At 36.4% G+C, this 17,667-nt stretch overlaps 1 protein-coding gene across 1 annotated transcript in view; it reads right to left on the bottom strand.

The window, feature by feature from the left end:
* Positions 1 to 423: 423 nt before the first annotated feature.
* The window catches only part of MARCHF11 (membrane associated ring-CH-type finger 11), a 31,723-nt gene continuing 14,479 nt past the window's right edge, over positions 424 to 17,667 (bottom strand). Inside the window, exons 3-4 of the mRNA XM_069005896.1 lie at positions 7,928 to 8,120; positions 424 to 846 (exon numbers count right to left, since the gene is read on the bottom strand). Of these exons, the coding sequence (XP_068861997.1) occupies positions 524 to 846; positions 7,928 to 8,120 (516 nt within the window). The 3' untranslated portion in view covers positions 424 to 523. The remainder of the gene's footprint in view (positions 847 to 7,927; positions 8,121 to 17,667) is intronic.

Below are 17,667 nucleotides of genomic sequence, written 5' to 3'. Positions count from 1 at the left end.
AAGGCAAAGGACAATATATTCCTTACTTGCTTTCACACACCTGAACTGAGCTACAAACAACAGCAAAATAAAGACAGAAAAGGAAGAATATTTGACTTGTGTCAACATTCTTACTCTTTTTGGAAGAATGTTGTCCAGTTTAATCCTCATGAAAGTGGAAAAAAAATAACAGTAGTGGATTAAAGCCAGAGTTTAAGAAAATACATTTAAATATATATTTTTACTTAAAAATGAGTTCCCTCATCATTCAAAGACCTAAGAGTTAAGCTATGTTACATACACCTCAGGTACAAATTGAGAAAAGATTCAATAAATCAGACTATATAAAAAGCAAGAGACTTTTTTTCCCTCAGAAAAATGTATTTGTGTTTTATCTGATCATATAAAAAACATTAAATTTAAAAAAAAAGTGTATATATTTTTTCAAGTGTTAATGGTTTCATCATTCATCATAACTACATTCCGAAGTCCTGTAACACCAGGGCACATTATCCTTATCTGTGTAGCACAGTGAGCACAATCTTTACACTGAGGTCACTCTCATCACTACTTCCCCAGAGCAGTTATCCTCTGATGAATCTTCCTGAGGTCTCATGCGGTTGAACAGGTGTAACAACACATAGCCACACTGAAATCTCGGTGAGGTTAACTGTGTTGGATGAACTAAACTTCTGTTTCTAAATGCAGTCAGTGGCAGCCACAATGTCCTCCCTGCTGAGGATTCTCCTCGATTGCTCTCTTCTATATCCGTGGCTTTATCATAATTTAACACATCCCAGTGCAGATTCACAGCCCTCCAGCGCTTAAACACTCGATAAACAGATGCACCTTCGTGTACTATCAGTCCTGAAAGTAAGAGAAAAAAAATCGTTTATACAAAATATTTTGAGAGCAAATAGAGATTTAACACATTGTAATGACTCTGGCAATTTCCAGATACAATTAAATTACTCATTGTACATATGCAATGTAACTGCTTATTCATGTGTTTGGGAGGCAGGAACATGCAGAGGAAATAAAGTTGTTCTGAATGAAAACTCAGCATAACCAATACTGGAATAATCTGTGCATGCCTAACTAAATGAATTATTTAGATTTAAGTAAACCAATGCAAAACTGGCAGATTTGGATATTGACTGTTTATGCTAGTGCTGCCCTTGTTCATGGTAATTACTATTTATTTACTGAGATTTGTACTGGTTTAAGTAGACCTTTAAGTAGGTTAGACCTTCTGTAGTAGACAGGATAGACCTAAATTTGTTTAAGAGTGTTTTGTAGAATTCAATACAGATACAGACAAATTTAACTGCTTTCAGATTCCTAGTTCAACTTAGGAGCACAGAAGATTTATGAAAACCTGAAACAGCTGTAAGTACAATGACTTTCCTGCCTTGCTTCTTTAGAACAAGAAGAAATTAAATGTTACTATTAGCTACAATGAGCATGGTAAGGATGACAGACTTTCTTCTTTCTCTTCAGTATTCAATAGGAAAAAGTTGCAAATCATCTTTTTGTTGAGAGGCAGGAAATCTTTTAAAAGGTCCTTCAAGGAAGATACGAAATTTCTGGAGTCCTCAACAGACCAATCTGCTTATGAATTTCCATGTAGCTAATATTTATGCCTATTGTATGCATTGAAGAAACTTATTTAAAGAAATGAAGCTCCTAACTTGTTGTATGTACATATATGTTTATGCTTACACTCTTTGTGTGTGAGTATTTCAAATATGGATTTTTTGGGGAGACATGTGGGGCTTCTGCCTTCTTACTAGTTTTTTCCTCAGTGAGCCTGGTTGAGGACACTGACTTGGTTCTGAGCAACACCACCTGTTTTCTCTGGCTCCCTGCTTTGGGAGGAGAGCAATCTACCTAGCCAAAAACATTTATAAATCTTTTGCCCAATGTGCTTCTTGGCTAATATTCTCCTATACATGGCCACATCTATAATGTGATCTGGGGTGTCCTTCAGCTGAAGAGATTGTGTATCATCTGTTTCTACACAACAAAATTGTGATTTAAGAGTCTGAGGTCCTTTAGCATGATTAACTGATACCAGAAAGGAGATGCTCACAGAAAGATGACACAAGGAGAAAGGATGATAAAAATATTTACAATGAACAGCAAACCTGAGATTCAAGTGCAATGACTTGCAGATAGCAACGCCTACTCTAACACATTTTTTAAGATCAGTACACTGAAAGATGGAGAAACACAAAGATTTCTTTCAGAAGGACATGATAGTGAATGCAGCACCTATGTAAGGCTTTCAAATTGCCTACAATTCATTGAAGCATCCAATACAGCAAAAGTAACACAAAATAAACTTAATTCAATAGTAAACATTCTAAATGTATTTTGTAACAGCAAAGCATTTTAGTGGAAGGTTTTCTTGATTGCAAGATTTCTATCTTCATCTTCTCAGATACAGATAAAGCAACCTGTCCTTAAAATTTAGCATAATGATAATAATCAATAATAATAGTCAATACATAAATGTACCTTCAAGACTGGCTTGATTGTATTAAAAAGAATAAATGCGTTTGATCATATATAGAATCTACAAACCAAATTAGCCATGATTTTACTGCTGTGACAAAGATCCACCCTTTTTGTGTTCTGTTGGATTTCCTATAAAGTGATAAAGGAGATAAGAATAATCTTCCTCAACCTCTCCCTGGAACACAGCATTATTTGGTCCAACTTCTCTCCAGGCTGTGGTGAAGCAAAATTAAAAGAAACTATTTACTCCAAAGTAAAGATACGTATCTGCACTCCACTAGAACCTGAACAACGTATTTCAGAATAGAGAAGGAAGTATTTGAGAAAGGATCATTGAGGTACATGAAGTACATTTAAACAGTCAAAGTATCTTCCTAAAATTACAACAGAAGAAGTCGTAGGATGACTTCTTTCAGGGAACTCTTTTTTACTGTCTTGGGGCTTTCAGGATTTATTGAAATTATGTTTTCAAAGTTTTTAAACATTGGCGAGGATAAGAAATTTTCTTTACAGTGGAAGCTGTCAGTCATAGATACTTTAAAAGAGCTGCAAAACAAAGGATCAAATATTGCAAGCTTTGGAATAAAGTTGTCAGATTTGGCAGTGCTGAAGGAGAAAAGGAGCACTTTCATAATTCCTCTCATAAAAAGTTTTGGCTTTCTCCTTGATAGAGCTACAGATTGAAAAAGACCCATGTAGAAGAGGCAAAAGAACTGGGGGGAGTGGGGGGGCAAAGTTCTTAGCACCAACAGCTCCAAGACCACAAACAAGAGGAACTCTGGGTAAGGTTGAAATGCTGGAGATTTTCAAGGTCCAGTGGACTTCTGATGCTCAAAAGATAAGTAGTTAGTCACTGACGTGGAGCTGTATGAAAATGGCAAAAATCTCCTTTCTCTTAAGGGTTCCACGGCAATGAATGTAGATAGAGAAAACAAGAATAAATCCCTGAAGAATATTGATTTGTTCCAAACACCGTGATTTCAAAAGCATAGAGGACACAGCTGAACTCTTGTAGGGGAAAAAAAATTATTTGTTTGACTCAGATGATCCCAAGAAGTTTTAGAATTCACTACTGTTAGCTGTTCAGATTTCTGTCCAATTAACATCTACAAGGACCAGAGTTTTAGGATGATGGACCCTTCTAAATGTCCTCTGGTTCTAAGAAGATTTTACCTTTAGGTTTTATCTCTAAGATGGAGGGATTGCTGTGGGATTCAGCCAACAGGATTATGGAGAATCTTAATTTTATTTTTTTTCTTATATTTTTGCCAAGTACTATTATATTCTTTCACTGTATTCAAAAGTTTTCTTATCCTGACTCACAAGATACTTTTTTTTACAAATTTTTACTACTGAATGTCATTACAAGCAGTCAACTTGTCTTATATCATTCAGATGTGGTGGTATTAGGTTACAACTTTATCTTATTTATCACACTAATCTTATATATAATCATTTAGGAATGGACCTCCTAGAATCATCACAAGATTTTATCCAGGAATAAAAGATTATTTTTACTTCTGGACAAAGTGCCATGTCTTAAAACTATTCTAGGGCCCACAGATGTAAAAAAAAAAAAAAGGAAATCAATTGCTCACAGCAATAAAGTGAAACATGTTCAAGCTATAAATAGTAATATAATTCTTTATAAACTATTTAGAATCAGATCTAGTGTGGGAGGAAAAAAAAGGCTTTCTGAGTAAAGACATATAAAATGCAGCTAGATGTGTTCACTGTAAGTAACTTCAGCCTGTTCATTTTTAGAACCAAGGAGTTACAGGAATATTGCAAGGCATCAAGTTCCTTAGCAGGGAAGAAAGAGGCTTTCAGAGGGCAATTCACACCTCACACTGGCTCCCCTCTCTTACTCCCTTGCCACAGTACTACTGGCACCAATCATATTTCTAGTGCAATGTTACAACTGCTTTTCACTGTTGGAAAAGGAGCAGCACTATTGTTCTGGGATTGCAAGTCAGTTGTTATTATTTGTGAGAGGTTTTGTTCATGTCAGAACCATTTATGACCAGTAGTTACAACTATCTTCCAGTGAAAAAATATATAAAATTCTATTAATTTTCTGTTATGCAAAATAATTGCTAGGTCTAGAAAGTAAAATGGCAAAGGCTTGATATACTGTACTTCAGTGGCTAGATAAGGGATTTATATTATTCATTCCTTTCATGAACTCACTCCCTTTGGTAATCCCTACATGGATGGTCTGATCCTAGCCCTATCACTGGAATAGCTCTGGGTTTCACAGGCTGTAGTTCTACTTGATCAATGTTCAAGGTTTGCTTTAGGAAAACTTCTACCAATAGCAAATTTCAAAGACAACAGCTTTACACTCAGCTTTGATGCAAAAAAGTACAAGGTAATGACTTGTAGGGTTAAAACCAACACTGATAAGTAAAAACAATCCGGTTTGTCAGGAAGAATTCTGGAAAAATTCAGACTAGAAGAAAGAGAACAGTGGATACCAATAAAGCATGTATGCTGGAATGAACTGAACATATTATACTGGTGATCTATAATGTTTGGGATTTTTCTTTTGTTGAAATGTAAAACAAAACAAATAAGTAAAATACAAGTTACATGTAAATTACTTAATAAGAAAGTGACTGGTGTGCTATGTATAAGTCAATCGCTGGCTAAATGAATTGTTAAGTGCCCATTTTCAAAGATGGCACAAAAATACATCAGTACCTTTAGGCAAACTGCTTTTAAAATTATAGCAAAACATTTCAAAAAGTGCTTCACACTTTTTGTCTGAAGATAATCACACTTCACAAATAACCAGGAATATTTGTATTGTTTCTGCAAAGGTGTAGGGAGGCATAGATGAAAGCAGATGGAATAAATCTTGGTCATACCACCAGTATCTCAAGCATTATCTTGAAATATGTGGTGCACAGGAAAACCTGTATGTCTGCATAGATTTTTCATTGACATAAAGAGAAATTACAGTGTGAGTAGAGGTATTCACTCACTGTAAATCCTGTTGAAAACTAAGAGAATGCCACGGATGACTAAACGCAAATGGAAGGAGAGGAGATACTACGTGAGAACTGTAGCTGGTTGTAAGCATTACAAGCTTTATGATATAAGAGATTATACATAATAATGGTAAAATCATAAGTTAATGCCTTGGGAAGTCACCAGCATAATGAAAAGTGTTTGGGGTTTTTGAAATCATTTGTAAGTAATAATTACATACATCTATTAGAGAATTTTATTTGAAAGTTTGAAATTAAAACTATCAATCTAAACCCCCTCACTTTATCATGAAAGAATAAGATAAAATCAAATAAGGTTGACTATATTACTGACTATTTTTAAGAGTTACAAGAAGTTCTGATCTTACAAGCTAAGAGAATGCAAATTACTTGAAATTATATGCAGAATAAGTGGGTCTGAATGAATCTGGATTATCAAAATTCCTCAATCGCCAAACCTCCTTTATACGGCCTTCTGAATTTCCAGTACAGTCTAGTAAACTGTTAAGTCATATCTGCAGTGAACTTTATAACCACAAAACAGTGTCCAAATATGTTTAATTGTAGTCAGTTTTACATTTAACTTTCCATGTATTATTTATGATAGGACTATAAAATATGCATTTATTAAATGACAGGAAAGTCAAGCTACCTTGTGGGGGAAGACAGCTGTGTGTTTGCTTTGCTCCTGCAGGGTGTAGCTGAGCCAGCTCCATGTGAGGTACACGATAGTTCAGCAGCTTCCACTTCAGTGGTGGCTTGAGCCTGGCTGGCTTGAAAGGCAGCTACAGAACTGCATGTACCAATTTATGGAAGGTCACCTTCCAAATGTTTACTTCTATGGATAAACACAGTAATATTTCTGATCACCCATAGACATTCTTGACTGACTTGGAGTTTAATCTGGTTTGGGTGTTTTAACAGTAAAACAAATGGGAAAAATTAAAATGATTTGAAGTAACTGGTTATTTCAACTGGCTGATGCTTACCAAAGTAATTTTTTTACTGGGACAAAAAACCCAAACAAGCCAGAATTCCATATAAATGAAATTTTTAGAATGCCTGAAGCACATATTATCTTCATTTAGCGTATTTTTTAACAAAAGCAAAGCCCTCAATATTGAGTGTTAAGCTGGAAGAGGTGATATTCAGAAATCAGCATCTAAGAGGACGTGTAGCTGAGCTCTTTTATTCATTTAAAAGATAAGCACTTCTCCAAAGTATGAGATCCTGCTTGATTTTCTGTCTGAGATTTGGGTTCACAGAAGAAAGCCTGTGTTACAAAACATTCCAGAGCAGCTTCTCTAACAAAAATTACAAAATGAACAGAACTGCTGATGTAGCCGAAATATAAATACTTGTACAGCCATGGGATGGTTTCAATAAAAGACAATGTGGCTTTACATTTGAAGCCAAACCCTTGATATTAGGAATCACTCTGTTTCTTTGTTCCTTATGGAGCACAATTTAGCACTGTCCTTCTAATTCCCATATATAAGATTCAGATAACATTTATCTCTCAAAAATGTCAATGCAAACATCAGATGGCATTTCACTTCTGCATTTTCTTGCCATTTAAATTTCATTAATGTGCTTTAATGTGGTTTAATATTACTAATTATGTGAATTTAATTCTCCAAATTATATAATTAGGTAATATTTAATGTAAATTTTCTCCGCAAATAACCATAACTATTCTAACAATCAAATCAAGGTTGTTTTACCAGGTACTACTAAAGGGATTTCTATTTAAATATTCCCAAGTCCAGTGTACTTTCAGAAATTTCAGAAGTGGTCAATACAGTGTTGCAGTAAAATGTATTTTCTCTTACAAAATTTCAGCTCAATGACTTGGGACTTTTTAATAGTAAAGCAAGTTACTATAGTTAGCACTGTGTAAGTGTTTCATAACTGTTTATGATGTGCAAAGAACTTATGCCTGACTTCTCTGTTCTCCTCCATTTCTAGCACAGTGACCTATATAAATCTGTGCAACCAAATTCTGGGTGTGCAGTGTGATGACACCTTCAAGGGCTTCTTCTGCACTTCACGATGATACAATCTAATTCAAACTGGCATCAGAAGATGACTTGACAGTGTGTAATTTTACTAATTATTTTAATAATGCCTTTCATATTTTCATCTGTTTAACTTCCTGAACTTTGCTAGCCATCTGTTTTATGAAGAAATTTAAACTGATCCTGTTCTCACCACTAAGATTTTGGGAAGACACTAATGAATCTGAGAGCAAAGTTTCTTTGATTCTTTTCTCTCTGCAGTACTTGGAACATTGTAAAAAGCAGCACTTGCAAAAGGTATCAGCTGAGAATAAATCTGCAAAGAACTGAGTGATAAATTAGAGTGACCAATTAGAAAAATAGAAATAGTCACAGTCTTAAACCACAGTCTGTGCTGTTTAAAGATTTTGAGCTTACCTATGCACACTAGATCCATAAAACCATACATTCCATAGCAGATTTGAAAAAGGATGTCCTTTCTTTGCCATACTGCATAAGGGCTGAAGGCTGACCATAGAAGCCAAGTCACACTTGCTACTAAGAACAGAGATCCTAGGATTACAGCAACCATCTGCACTTTCTCAACCAGTGTTATAGTAATGCTTTGCCACTAAAAGAGAAACAAAGTTGTATAAGATAAAAGTGTTATTGTCCATGGTTGCACATTCAACTCCACCTTTTTTCCTGAAATCAGAAATTATTTTAATATTTACACATATCTTCACAGATATTTACTAATATCCTTGACATTTTAAATATACTATCTCCTATTTCACTTTAAAGTGAAGCTAACAGTTGCTTCCCCATTTCCTCCAGTGTCACTATCAATAGCATCTAGCTGTGAACTTCTGAAGAGTTAATAGTTTTATTTCTGTTTTGAATATGTAGGCAAAAAAAATATTAAGTCTTAGGAATGGAACTCAGTCTTTCTTCTTTGGAGTGCAATGAACAGAATAAAAAAGGAAGAATACTTTTCAAGTATGTCTTATGCTAGAGTGACAGGTTTCCTTTCCATCCCTCCCTCCTGAAGTGTGAAGCCATTTTCCACTTTGAGGTTTCTCATCAAAGAAGTTCCAGACATACCAAGGAAGTTGTCTTTCTCTGCATAAACCAATGTTAACAGCACAAAAAGACACCTGCAACCTAGTGTGGAAGCAACATGAAAACTCAGGAGGAGCCCTGAATATAGATAGCACAAACATTTCTTTTCAGTGCACCCCAATTATGTCCATCTTTCCAGAGAAGGCTGTATCTTCCATATGTGATATGACTCTGGTTTATGGTGTGACAAGATTTAAATATAATTGAGTATGTGTACTGACTTCTGTCAAGATAAGACGAGAAATACAATTCTGTTATAAGTGTCACAAAAGCAAAACACAGCATAAGGAACAAATTGTTCTAGATTACCCTTAACATATATGGTTTTTCTTGGCCATAATTATCTAAATTACCTTGGCAGACTCCCCACTCCAGCCCCATCACTCATTCCAGGGGTGGTGTGAAGACTTTGTAGACAGCCATCTTTCCTGTTCCTAATTTTGGATGTACCTGCCTCCTTCTAAAGTTGCAATAGAGAACAAGTGGAGAAAGCTGTTGCAATATGGGTTTTCTTACCTCTTTTCCCATCTGACAATATTTTTTTCCTTTTTCCTATTATTTTACTAAAGCCTTCTCTTTTTTACAGCTGTTGGGTAACCAGTACCATATAATCATAGGATAAAATTTTAATTCAGGTTGCAAGGGCCTGTGGGAGCCCTCTAGTTCAACTTCCTGCTCAAAACATGATCAGTGATGAGATCAGACCAGGTTGCTCAGGGGTTTATTCAGTAACACCTTGAAAACTTCCAAGTATGGAGGCTGTTCAGCCTCTCTGTGCAACCTGCACCACTTCTTGACTGTACTCAGGTTGGAAAAAGCTTTTCTTCGAAAACATTTTTTCTTACATTCAGTCTGATCCTCTTTTGTCCCACTTACACTCTCTTCCTCCCATCAAGTACCACTGTGAAGAGCCTGGGTGAGCAATGGGTTCTCTGTCCCTTTCTTCTCTTTCAGCTTTTTCCATTCACTTTTCTACAGTAGCCTGATTTGCACGTGGTGCTGCATTCTTTCTCTTCTTGCAACGTTCTGAATATAGTAATTCAAAATGACAGATGTATAACAATTTCTAAATTGTCTATCTTGAAATACTACTCTTTTATAATGAACTCATGAAATGCAGACTAGCTTTTTCATGGAACTTGAGGGTTTGGAATGGGGCTATTCATACTAAACACTACGTTTTTATGGTAGAACAACTGTGGATACTCATTTCCTTTGTTACATCTTTTTATAAGGTCAAAGAGGTCATTAACAAGTGATGGATGACAGAATGGTGTGAGCTTTTCATGACTCAGATATTACTTGTATACAGGCTTAGAAGTTCAGGACTGAAATTCAGTGAACTCTCTTTAGACTCCATAGGTTAATGTTAAACAAAATTATTTTTCGTTTCTCAGCTGAAGGTACATAGTGTGACTTGGCAGAAAACTGTCAAAAATGCTGTTGGTTATGTATGTCTATCTTCTTTCTTTATCAGTGTGAGACAGACCTGTATGAAATTTCTTTGGAATTGCTTAAATCAAAGTCCATTTACATGAAGTAAAGCTTTAACTGTCACAAAATATTACACTGTCAAATTCACAGAAGCTGGCAATAAATTGAAAAAACTATTAGATAACTGAAATAAACAGCAGATCTGTCACAGTGCAATTTCAGCAATGCAGAAGTTCCTAAACTCACTTCAGTGTATGTTGATTTTATTTTCTTCTTCTTTTTTTTTTTTTTAACTTAGATTGCTCATAGTTATTTTGGAAAGACAATAATAAACAAAAGGAAAGGTAATCCAAACATTTGGGATAAGTAATGTAGCATGCAGTCTAGATACAAAGCTTATCCCTGTTCTGGTGTTGTCTGAAAACCAATAGCTCTTCCTCAGAGTCAACCACCCCTAACACCTTTAACCATTTCATGAGGGCTTTTTGTTGTATTTTCCCAATTCTTTATTTCTAGAAAAACTTGACCTTGAAAAGTTCTAAGAAACATATATATGATCCTCAACCTCTTCCTAGCCTCTTCTAAAGAATGTATTGTTGTTATTCTGCTCTTCTCCTGATCAGCTAATTGTCTGTCAAGAATGCAATCAATTGAATCTCTCAACCTCAATAAAGTCAGTAATTCCAGAGATTCAGCATATTAGCATGCTATAAAATTACTACAATTAATGAGAAATAGCACAAGCATTCCAGAGGTTGTAGTTCCTAACTCTTCTTTAAAAATCAAACAACAGTTCCAAAAACAACCCCAAACCAACAAACCAAAAACCCCATCAAAATTTAAAAAAACCCAAGAACCCCAAAATAGGGTTGGATATTTTCTTATATTACCCAACTACTTTAATCTTTGTGATGTTCACTGTCTTTGTTCTATGAAAGAAATTTTAGTCCTCCACCTTCTTCAGTATGAAGGTCAGCAATAACAAAGAAATTACAAAATTTTAGGGAATTTTCCTCTCCATTCCTTTTAATCTGTAAGTTAAACTAATTGATGATATTCCAAAGTAGATGGATGAGGAAGCACTGTGTGTGTAAGACAGAAGACATTTTAGTGGCCTAGAAAGTTTTATGTGAAACTGCTAACTCGCCTTCTTGTGGTCGGCAGCCTACCATAAGAATCCAGCACCCCAGGAGTGATGGGGTGGGATGGATTGGTGTTCAGCTCTACCATGTGATGGGCTTGGGGACCTCATCTTCTGTCTATGTCAGTCCATAGTGCAAATGGCAAAAAGACTGTGGATGTTCCCGATGGTTAACTTACCCCAGCTGAAATTTCCTCCTCCTTGCCCCTCTCCAATCAGTTTTGATTTGTAACAGTCTGAGATTGCCTCCTGGGAAATGAGTGCCTTAATTATTTTTCCCATAAATTTGACTGAGTTTGGGTACAAATTATGAAAAAGTGAGTAGGTGTTACTGAGACAGGTATATTTTTCACATAATGCAGGTGGCATTCTGTAGTTACGATGTTATTCACATGTGGATAGGTTTGGAATGCTCAGTCCCTCTCTTAGACAGGGCCAGCATTCGCCATTAGACAGTGAGATGAACTGCACAGGACTGCATTGTTTGGTTGCTTTGCATTTCATAACAAGGCTTGTGAAGAGGAACTGGAGTTGTGGTCACACCATTTGCTTCTGCCTGAAGTCTCACTCACAGCATGGCTAATGTGTGAGAATACAACTGAAGGACACCCAGGAACAGAAAATTCTTTCTAAGAGTAAGATTCTTTTTATAGCATCAGAAGTTAAACTTTCTTTGATTTCTCACAATTGTTTTCCTTATTGTATTCACTGTTATGTTGTTATAATCACTTTATCTGTTAATGTCAAATTAATGGCTTACAATAGAGGTCACAAAAATAATATAGTAAAAATAATTCAGTGATAGTTAATGTTGAGAAATTGCATTTAGAATATAACAGACTGAATTATTTAACATTGTAAATTGAATGATCACATTATTAGTGTGTCATGATTTAAATCCATTATTTCGACTAGTGTTTTTCTCATTTTCTTCATATAACTTGCCTCAAAAATTTTAATTGCTCATGATTATGAATAATATTATGACTTTCTAATTTGTTTTTGCTATTTACTTACTATACATTTAATAATCAGTAACAGTTATTTTAGCTAAGTATTTTGCCAAGTTAGAAAAGATCTAGACAGGATTTTAGTGTCAGCTTCTGTAAAGCAAATGACCCTAAAAAATAAATATTATGAGAAAGATTGTAATTTTTGCCCAATAACTAGAAATGGGAAGAAAATGTGAGATATTTTGTATCTAGATAACTATAATACTGTAGGTTTCAGATATAATAATTTAAAAAACCTCATTTAAATTTCTATGAAATAAGATCCCATTTCATATTCCTTCCCATCCTATTTGTAGTGTTATGATGTACCCTGCCATCTCAGTTGCCCATGAAAAAAAAACATTTTATTTTACTATACAATCATGGCAAAAACTTCCTTTGAAAATGGTGTTATAAACAAAGTATAATTAATGCTTCTGTTTTAATGCAATACTGTCTGCCCCTGAAAACTTCCTAGACTTTTACTTCTACTGACACTTCATTATGTTTGGTTCTTTTAAACTTTTATTTACCACTGGTCTTCCTCTGATAAATCATTTGGGAGTATAGTACATTAATGGTACTCTAGAGTTCAAATTCTGACCCCAGAAACATTGCATCTCTTTTCTTCTAAGGTTTCTGTCAAACAAAAATACAAGTATAAGGAAATAATGCCTTATTTTGGAGGTCGAGACTTTCAGAAGTTGAAGGAAACATATTGCTTTGATGGACTAATTGTTAAAGAATAAAGTTAATACAGTTATGTACATGTCCTTACTAACATAAAGATGGAAAAATTTTCAAAGGTCTGTCATCTCTGAGATAAATCAATATTAACTTGATTTTGTTTTAATAATGCCTTGTAAAAGCCCATTGATTATTGTACATGTATAATACATGGCAGAAAAGGGATCGAAGAAGTATCTAGACTGTGCTTGTACTTAGAATACATTGCATTAAAAATGTCTGCAAAGAAACGACAGGTTTTCCTACATCCTCAATAAAGAACATACGAAATTTCCTTATGGCTACCCAAATGCATACCAGCTTCAACTGTACCAATTATAATCCACCAAAACTCCTTAAACCAAAGAGCTGTTATGGGGTTACCCCACTCTGTTCTCTCAGAAACACAGCTTATTATGGGCGATGCTGACTGAGACCTCTCATTCCCTTCACTCATTCTCGAATGAGTATTTTACATTACAGCAACAATAATGCCTGGCTGTGACCTATTGTAATATAACATGAATAACCTGAAGATATACCAAATATACAACCTCAAAAACCTTTTGTTGGATTGCTCTAATTGCTAGAATCAACTCTCACAAGAAAAAGTTCTTCCCTACTGTTGTTCATTATGCATTACAGGATTTGTAATCTCTGTACATATGAATAAAACTCACTCAGAAGCAAAAGAACACACTGATTTAAGTCCAATGAATTACTTTTGAAATAGCTGTTCCTTACTTTATCTTGTTGGTAGTCTATGAGATTAGATAATTAGGGTTTCTGAAATGTTTTGCAGTAAGCACATGTTGACTACAAGACTCAGTATGCAATGATAGTTAACTTACTGACCAGGCTAGACAGAAAACGCAAAGTTATGAGTACAAACACACACACACACACACACACAGACACACACACACACAGACATTTGAAATGTCATTTTTAGCTACAGGCTTCTCTTTTTATGACTTTTTCTTAAAAGAATCTATGCCACAAAAATTGCAGCCCACCATTAATGGCTGTCTATTTTGATACATTATTAACACATAGAGTGCCTGGAGTCATGATGCCCATTTTCTTTTCATCAGGCAGAGAGCTCATTAATACAGATAATTTGGGCTGTATGTAATTTCTGTAATTTCAGTCATCTTGGAATGCTGCACCAGTATTTTACTTGGGACATTCTGAAAACATAACATTTACTGTGCAAATCCTGTCCATCTGTGCACCACACAAGCAATTTGGTTGACAGTTCCTGGAAGTGTTGGCTTACGGCATGTACACAACTGATTGAACATCTATACCTACAGTGGGTACATCTGGATTTCTGGCTGTCCAGAAGCCTGGACATCCTAGTTAATGTACAAAATCTTCACATTCTATTACATTCACCTTTCAAAATCTTACTACTTACAAAGCAGAACAGTTTAACCTTTTATCTTTTATGATTTTTTAAATGACATTAGGATCTGAGACCACAAGCTGAGCTGTGATGCCAACTACATTAGTCTTACATTATTCTTTCTCTGAGAAGTTATCACTACCTATTTTTTTGCTGATGGCCAAAAATTGAAAGGAATTAGGCAAGACTGCAGGACTGTGTGACCAGCTGAGGCAGCTGACCAGGCAGGGCTGCAGTGGGAATATGCTGACACCCTGGTGCCGGGCTGCAGAGTGTGCCCTGCTCTTGTGCCAGTAGGGGCCAGCAGCAGTGAGCGTCCCTGTGGAAAGTTTGCCAGGGAATAGGAGTTACTCCACTTAGTGACAGAGCTCCAGGAGCAGGCAAGTAGGTTGAGGAATATCGGAGTCAAGAGACAGCTCAACTACCTTCCCCGGGACAGGCCCAAAAAGGCAGACAGAATGCATGATATGGAGGATTCCCTATCCTCTCTCTGCCCAACAGAATGCAGTGACCTAAACGACAGGGGACAATGGTGACAAGTTCCTGCCCAGCACAGCAGGCAAATCTCCTCCGCAACTCCCTCCCTGCAGAATTTTGGTCTTTTTAATCATGGATCAATTTACATGACATTGAGCCTGCTGGTGACAGACAGGGTGCATCTGTTGCAAAGCAGGAAAAGGATCATTGCACAGGAGTTGTCAGGGCTCACTGAAAGAGCTTTAAATTAAACTTGAAGGGAAAAGGGATAAAGCTATGCTCACTAAAGATCAGCCTGGAGGTAGCACACCAGTGTTGGAGGGACAGAGTGCTACAAAGGTCCTTTGGTCTGCCATCTCAGTGGAGGCAGGAATGGAGATCCATGTGGCAGCAAAGGCACAAGAGCTACTGATACATTAGAAAGCAGAGAAAACACCTGAGAATGGTCATGAAGGAATTAGGGCCTCCCCCCCACCATAAAGGTGATGGGATCAATCACCCAACTGAAGTGCATCTACACCAATGCACATGGCATGGGCAACAAACAGGAGGAGCTGGAAGCCATTGGGCAGCAGGAAAGCTGTGACATCATGGAAACATGGTGGGATGATTTGGACAACTGGGGTGCTGTGATGGATGGCTGCAAAATCTTCGGAAGAGATAAGCAAGGAAGGACAGTTGGCAAGATAGTCCTGAATGTTATCAGTGTTATGGTTGTCTAGAGCTTAATGATGGTGCGGGGATAGAGTTGAATGTTTACAGGTAAAGATTCAGGGGGAAGAGCAACAAGGCAGACATCCTGGTGGGAGTTTGTTACAGGCCACCCAAGTAGGATGAAGATACAGATGAAGTATTCCATAGGAAGCTGGGAGAAGTCTCATGCTTGCTAGCCCTGGCTCTCATGGGGGACTTCAACAAACAAGAACAGATGTCTGCTGGTACACAACAGAGCGGAGAGGAGATAGTCTAGAAAGGTTCCTGGAGGAACTAAAAAACATGTAAGGTTAAGTAAATTATTCTCAAGTTAACTTTTAACTCCTATGAGACTCAAACTAACTACGTTTAGCGTAGTAGCTTAGCTCATCAGCATTTTGCACATTCCATGGATGTGTATATTTGGTGAAAATGAAATTACCATTCTATGTGAATAAATGCTATTCTTACTGTAAAGTAGGATGTGTTCAATTTCTGTTGCAGCTTTATTGGGAATACTGAATTTCATTGCAACCTCCTGTACTTTTGATAGCATTATCTGAAAATTAAATATTAATGACTGGAGGAAATTAAAGCTTGCCATGGCTGTTGCATTCTCTGCAACTCAAACATGACCTGCAAAATTAAACTGAAAGCTTAGCTCAAACATAGGCTGTCCTGTTATGGTCAGGTCCACATTCCTGGAAGAACTGAGAGAAAAAACATTCATTCAAATTGCACTGAGGAAGTAAACCTCAGCAAGATCATAAATGAGCAATATGAGGCAGGTACTAACAATTTTCATGCCATGTAGTCACTTAGGATGGTTAACCACATTTTGCCTATACAACTCTGTATTTTGCTTTTTGAACACAGACAGTATGAGAAAGGTTTCTGGAGTTACTTTTTCCTTCTCTCCTGGGAAAAGAACTGTTTTTAAATTCTAGCTAAAAAAATGCTGAGCATGAGGCTCAGATTGCGCAGTTCATGATGATATTGATGCACTCACCAAATGTATGTAAAAAATTGCTCAGCATGGAGGGCCAGAACATGCATCTTCTACAAAAATACCCTGGACACTAGTCACTATACACAGGGATCATCTGTTCTTGATCATTTCTGTTGATGCCTTCTTGTCTATCATGTTGAAAGCATTCAAGTATTAATTCTGGTCCCTTTACTGAAACTCCCATTTCATCTGCTAGCTTGACTTTCTAAAAGTGCTGGCTACTCTTTCTCTGTCTTTTTGACTCCGTGAATAATTAAAAAACTTTTACAACTTGTGCAAAAGGAAACACAGGGAGTTTACATGAGAATATTCTATACCTTAATGGTTGGTCCATTCCCTTGTGAGAACCTTGCCTCAAACCCATTGTTCACCTGAGTTAAAGCAAGGTTTTAAACTTTCACCTCTAGGGATACTATTTTAATAACTGAGATTTCTGTGTTATTCAGGATATTCAATAGTAGAACTTCTTCCAAGTAATTTATTGGAACACTTCCATACAATACATAGATGTTCACTGAACCAAAGGGAAAGCAAATGAAATTGATTACTCTGTTCACAGCATCTCCATAGGGGTAAGTAGGGAAATTATTTTAGTATGGTACAAAGAAAGCATCAGGAACTATTTCTGTCACTGGCATATTTCAATGGGCTCTGAATGCAGAAAAAGAAGCCATGGAAAGGTTTTAATGGAAAAGAACCATAGAAATCACGTGAAAGTGAAAGAAATGCCATGTAATTGGAATTTTAGAGTTCAAAGTTTCCAGTTCACTGAAAGAAGACTGAAAGAGGACCCTAAGAATGCAGAGGCACAAACATATTTGATTGGATAAGCACAGTTTAGTTGCAAAGCATTGTTTTGTCTGAAGTACATAATAATTACATCTTTCCACTATCTGCTTCTAGACACTCTCTGAATCCAAAGACATGCAATCAAGTAACATCACCATGTATTGTCACTGGATTTCCCTGCATCCTGCAGCAACATTATTCACAATAGTTGAACAATAGTTCTGGAACAAAGCAACTCCCCACCTTTAGTTAGGGAGCTGCACCTTCCCTGTTCAGTCTTCTTCCTGTTGCTGTATGGCAATGATGTGTTTCAGCAGCAAAGGGTACAACCTCACCAGAAATCAACTGAGTACGAATACTGGCCTCTACTCCTTTTGGCCCTGAGCA

The sequence above is a fragment of the Aphelocoma coerulescens genome, chromosome 2 (assembly GCF_041296385.1).
Source record: "Aphelocoma coerulescens isolate FSJ_1873_10779 chromosome 2, UR_Acoe_1.0, whole genome shotgun sequence".
NCBI classification, from domain to species: Eukaryota; Metazoa; Chordata; class Aves; order Passeriformes; family Corvidae; genus Aphelocoma; species Aphelocoma coerulescens.
The sequence above is the reverse complement of the archived record's forward strand: the minus strand, read 5'-3'. Positions and strand labels throughout refer to the sequence as shown.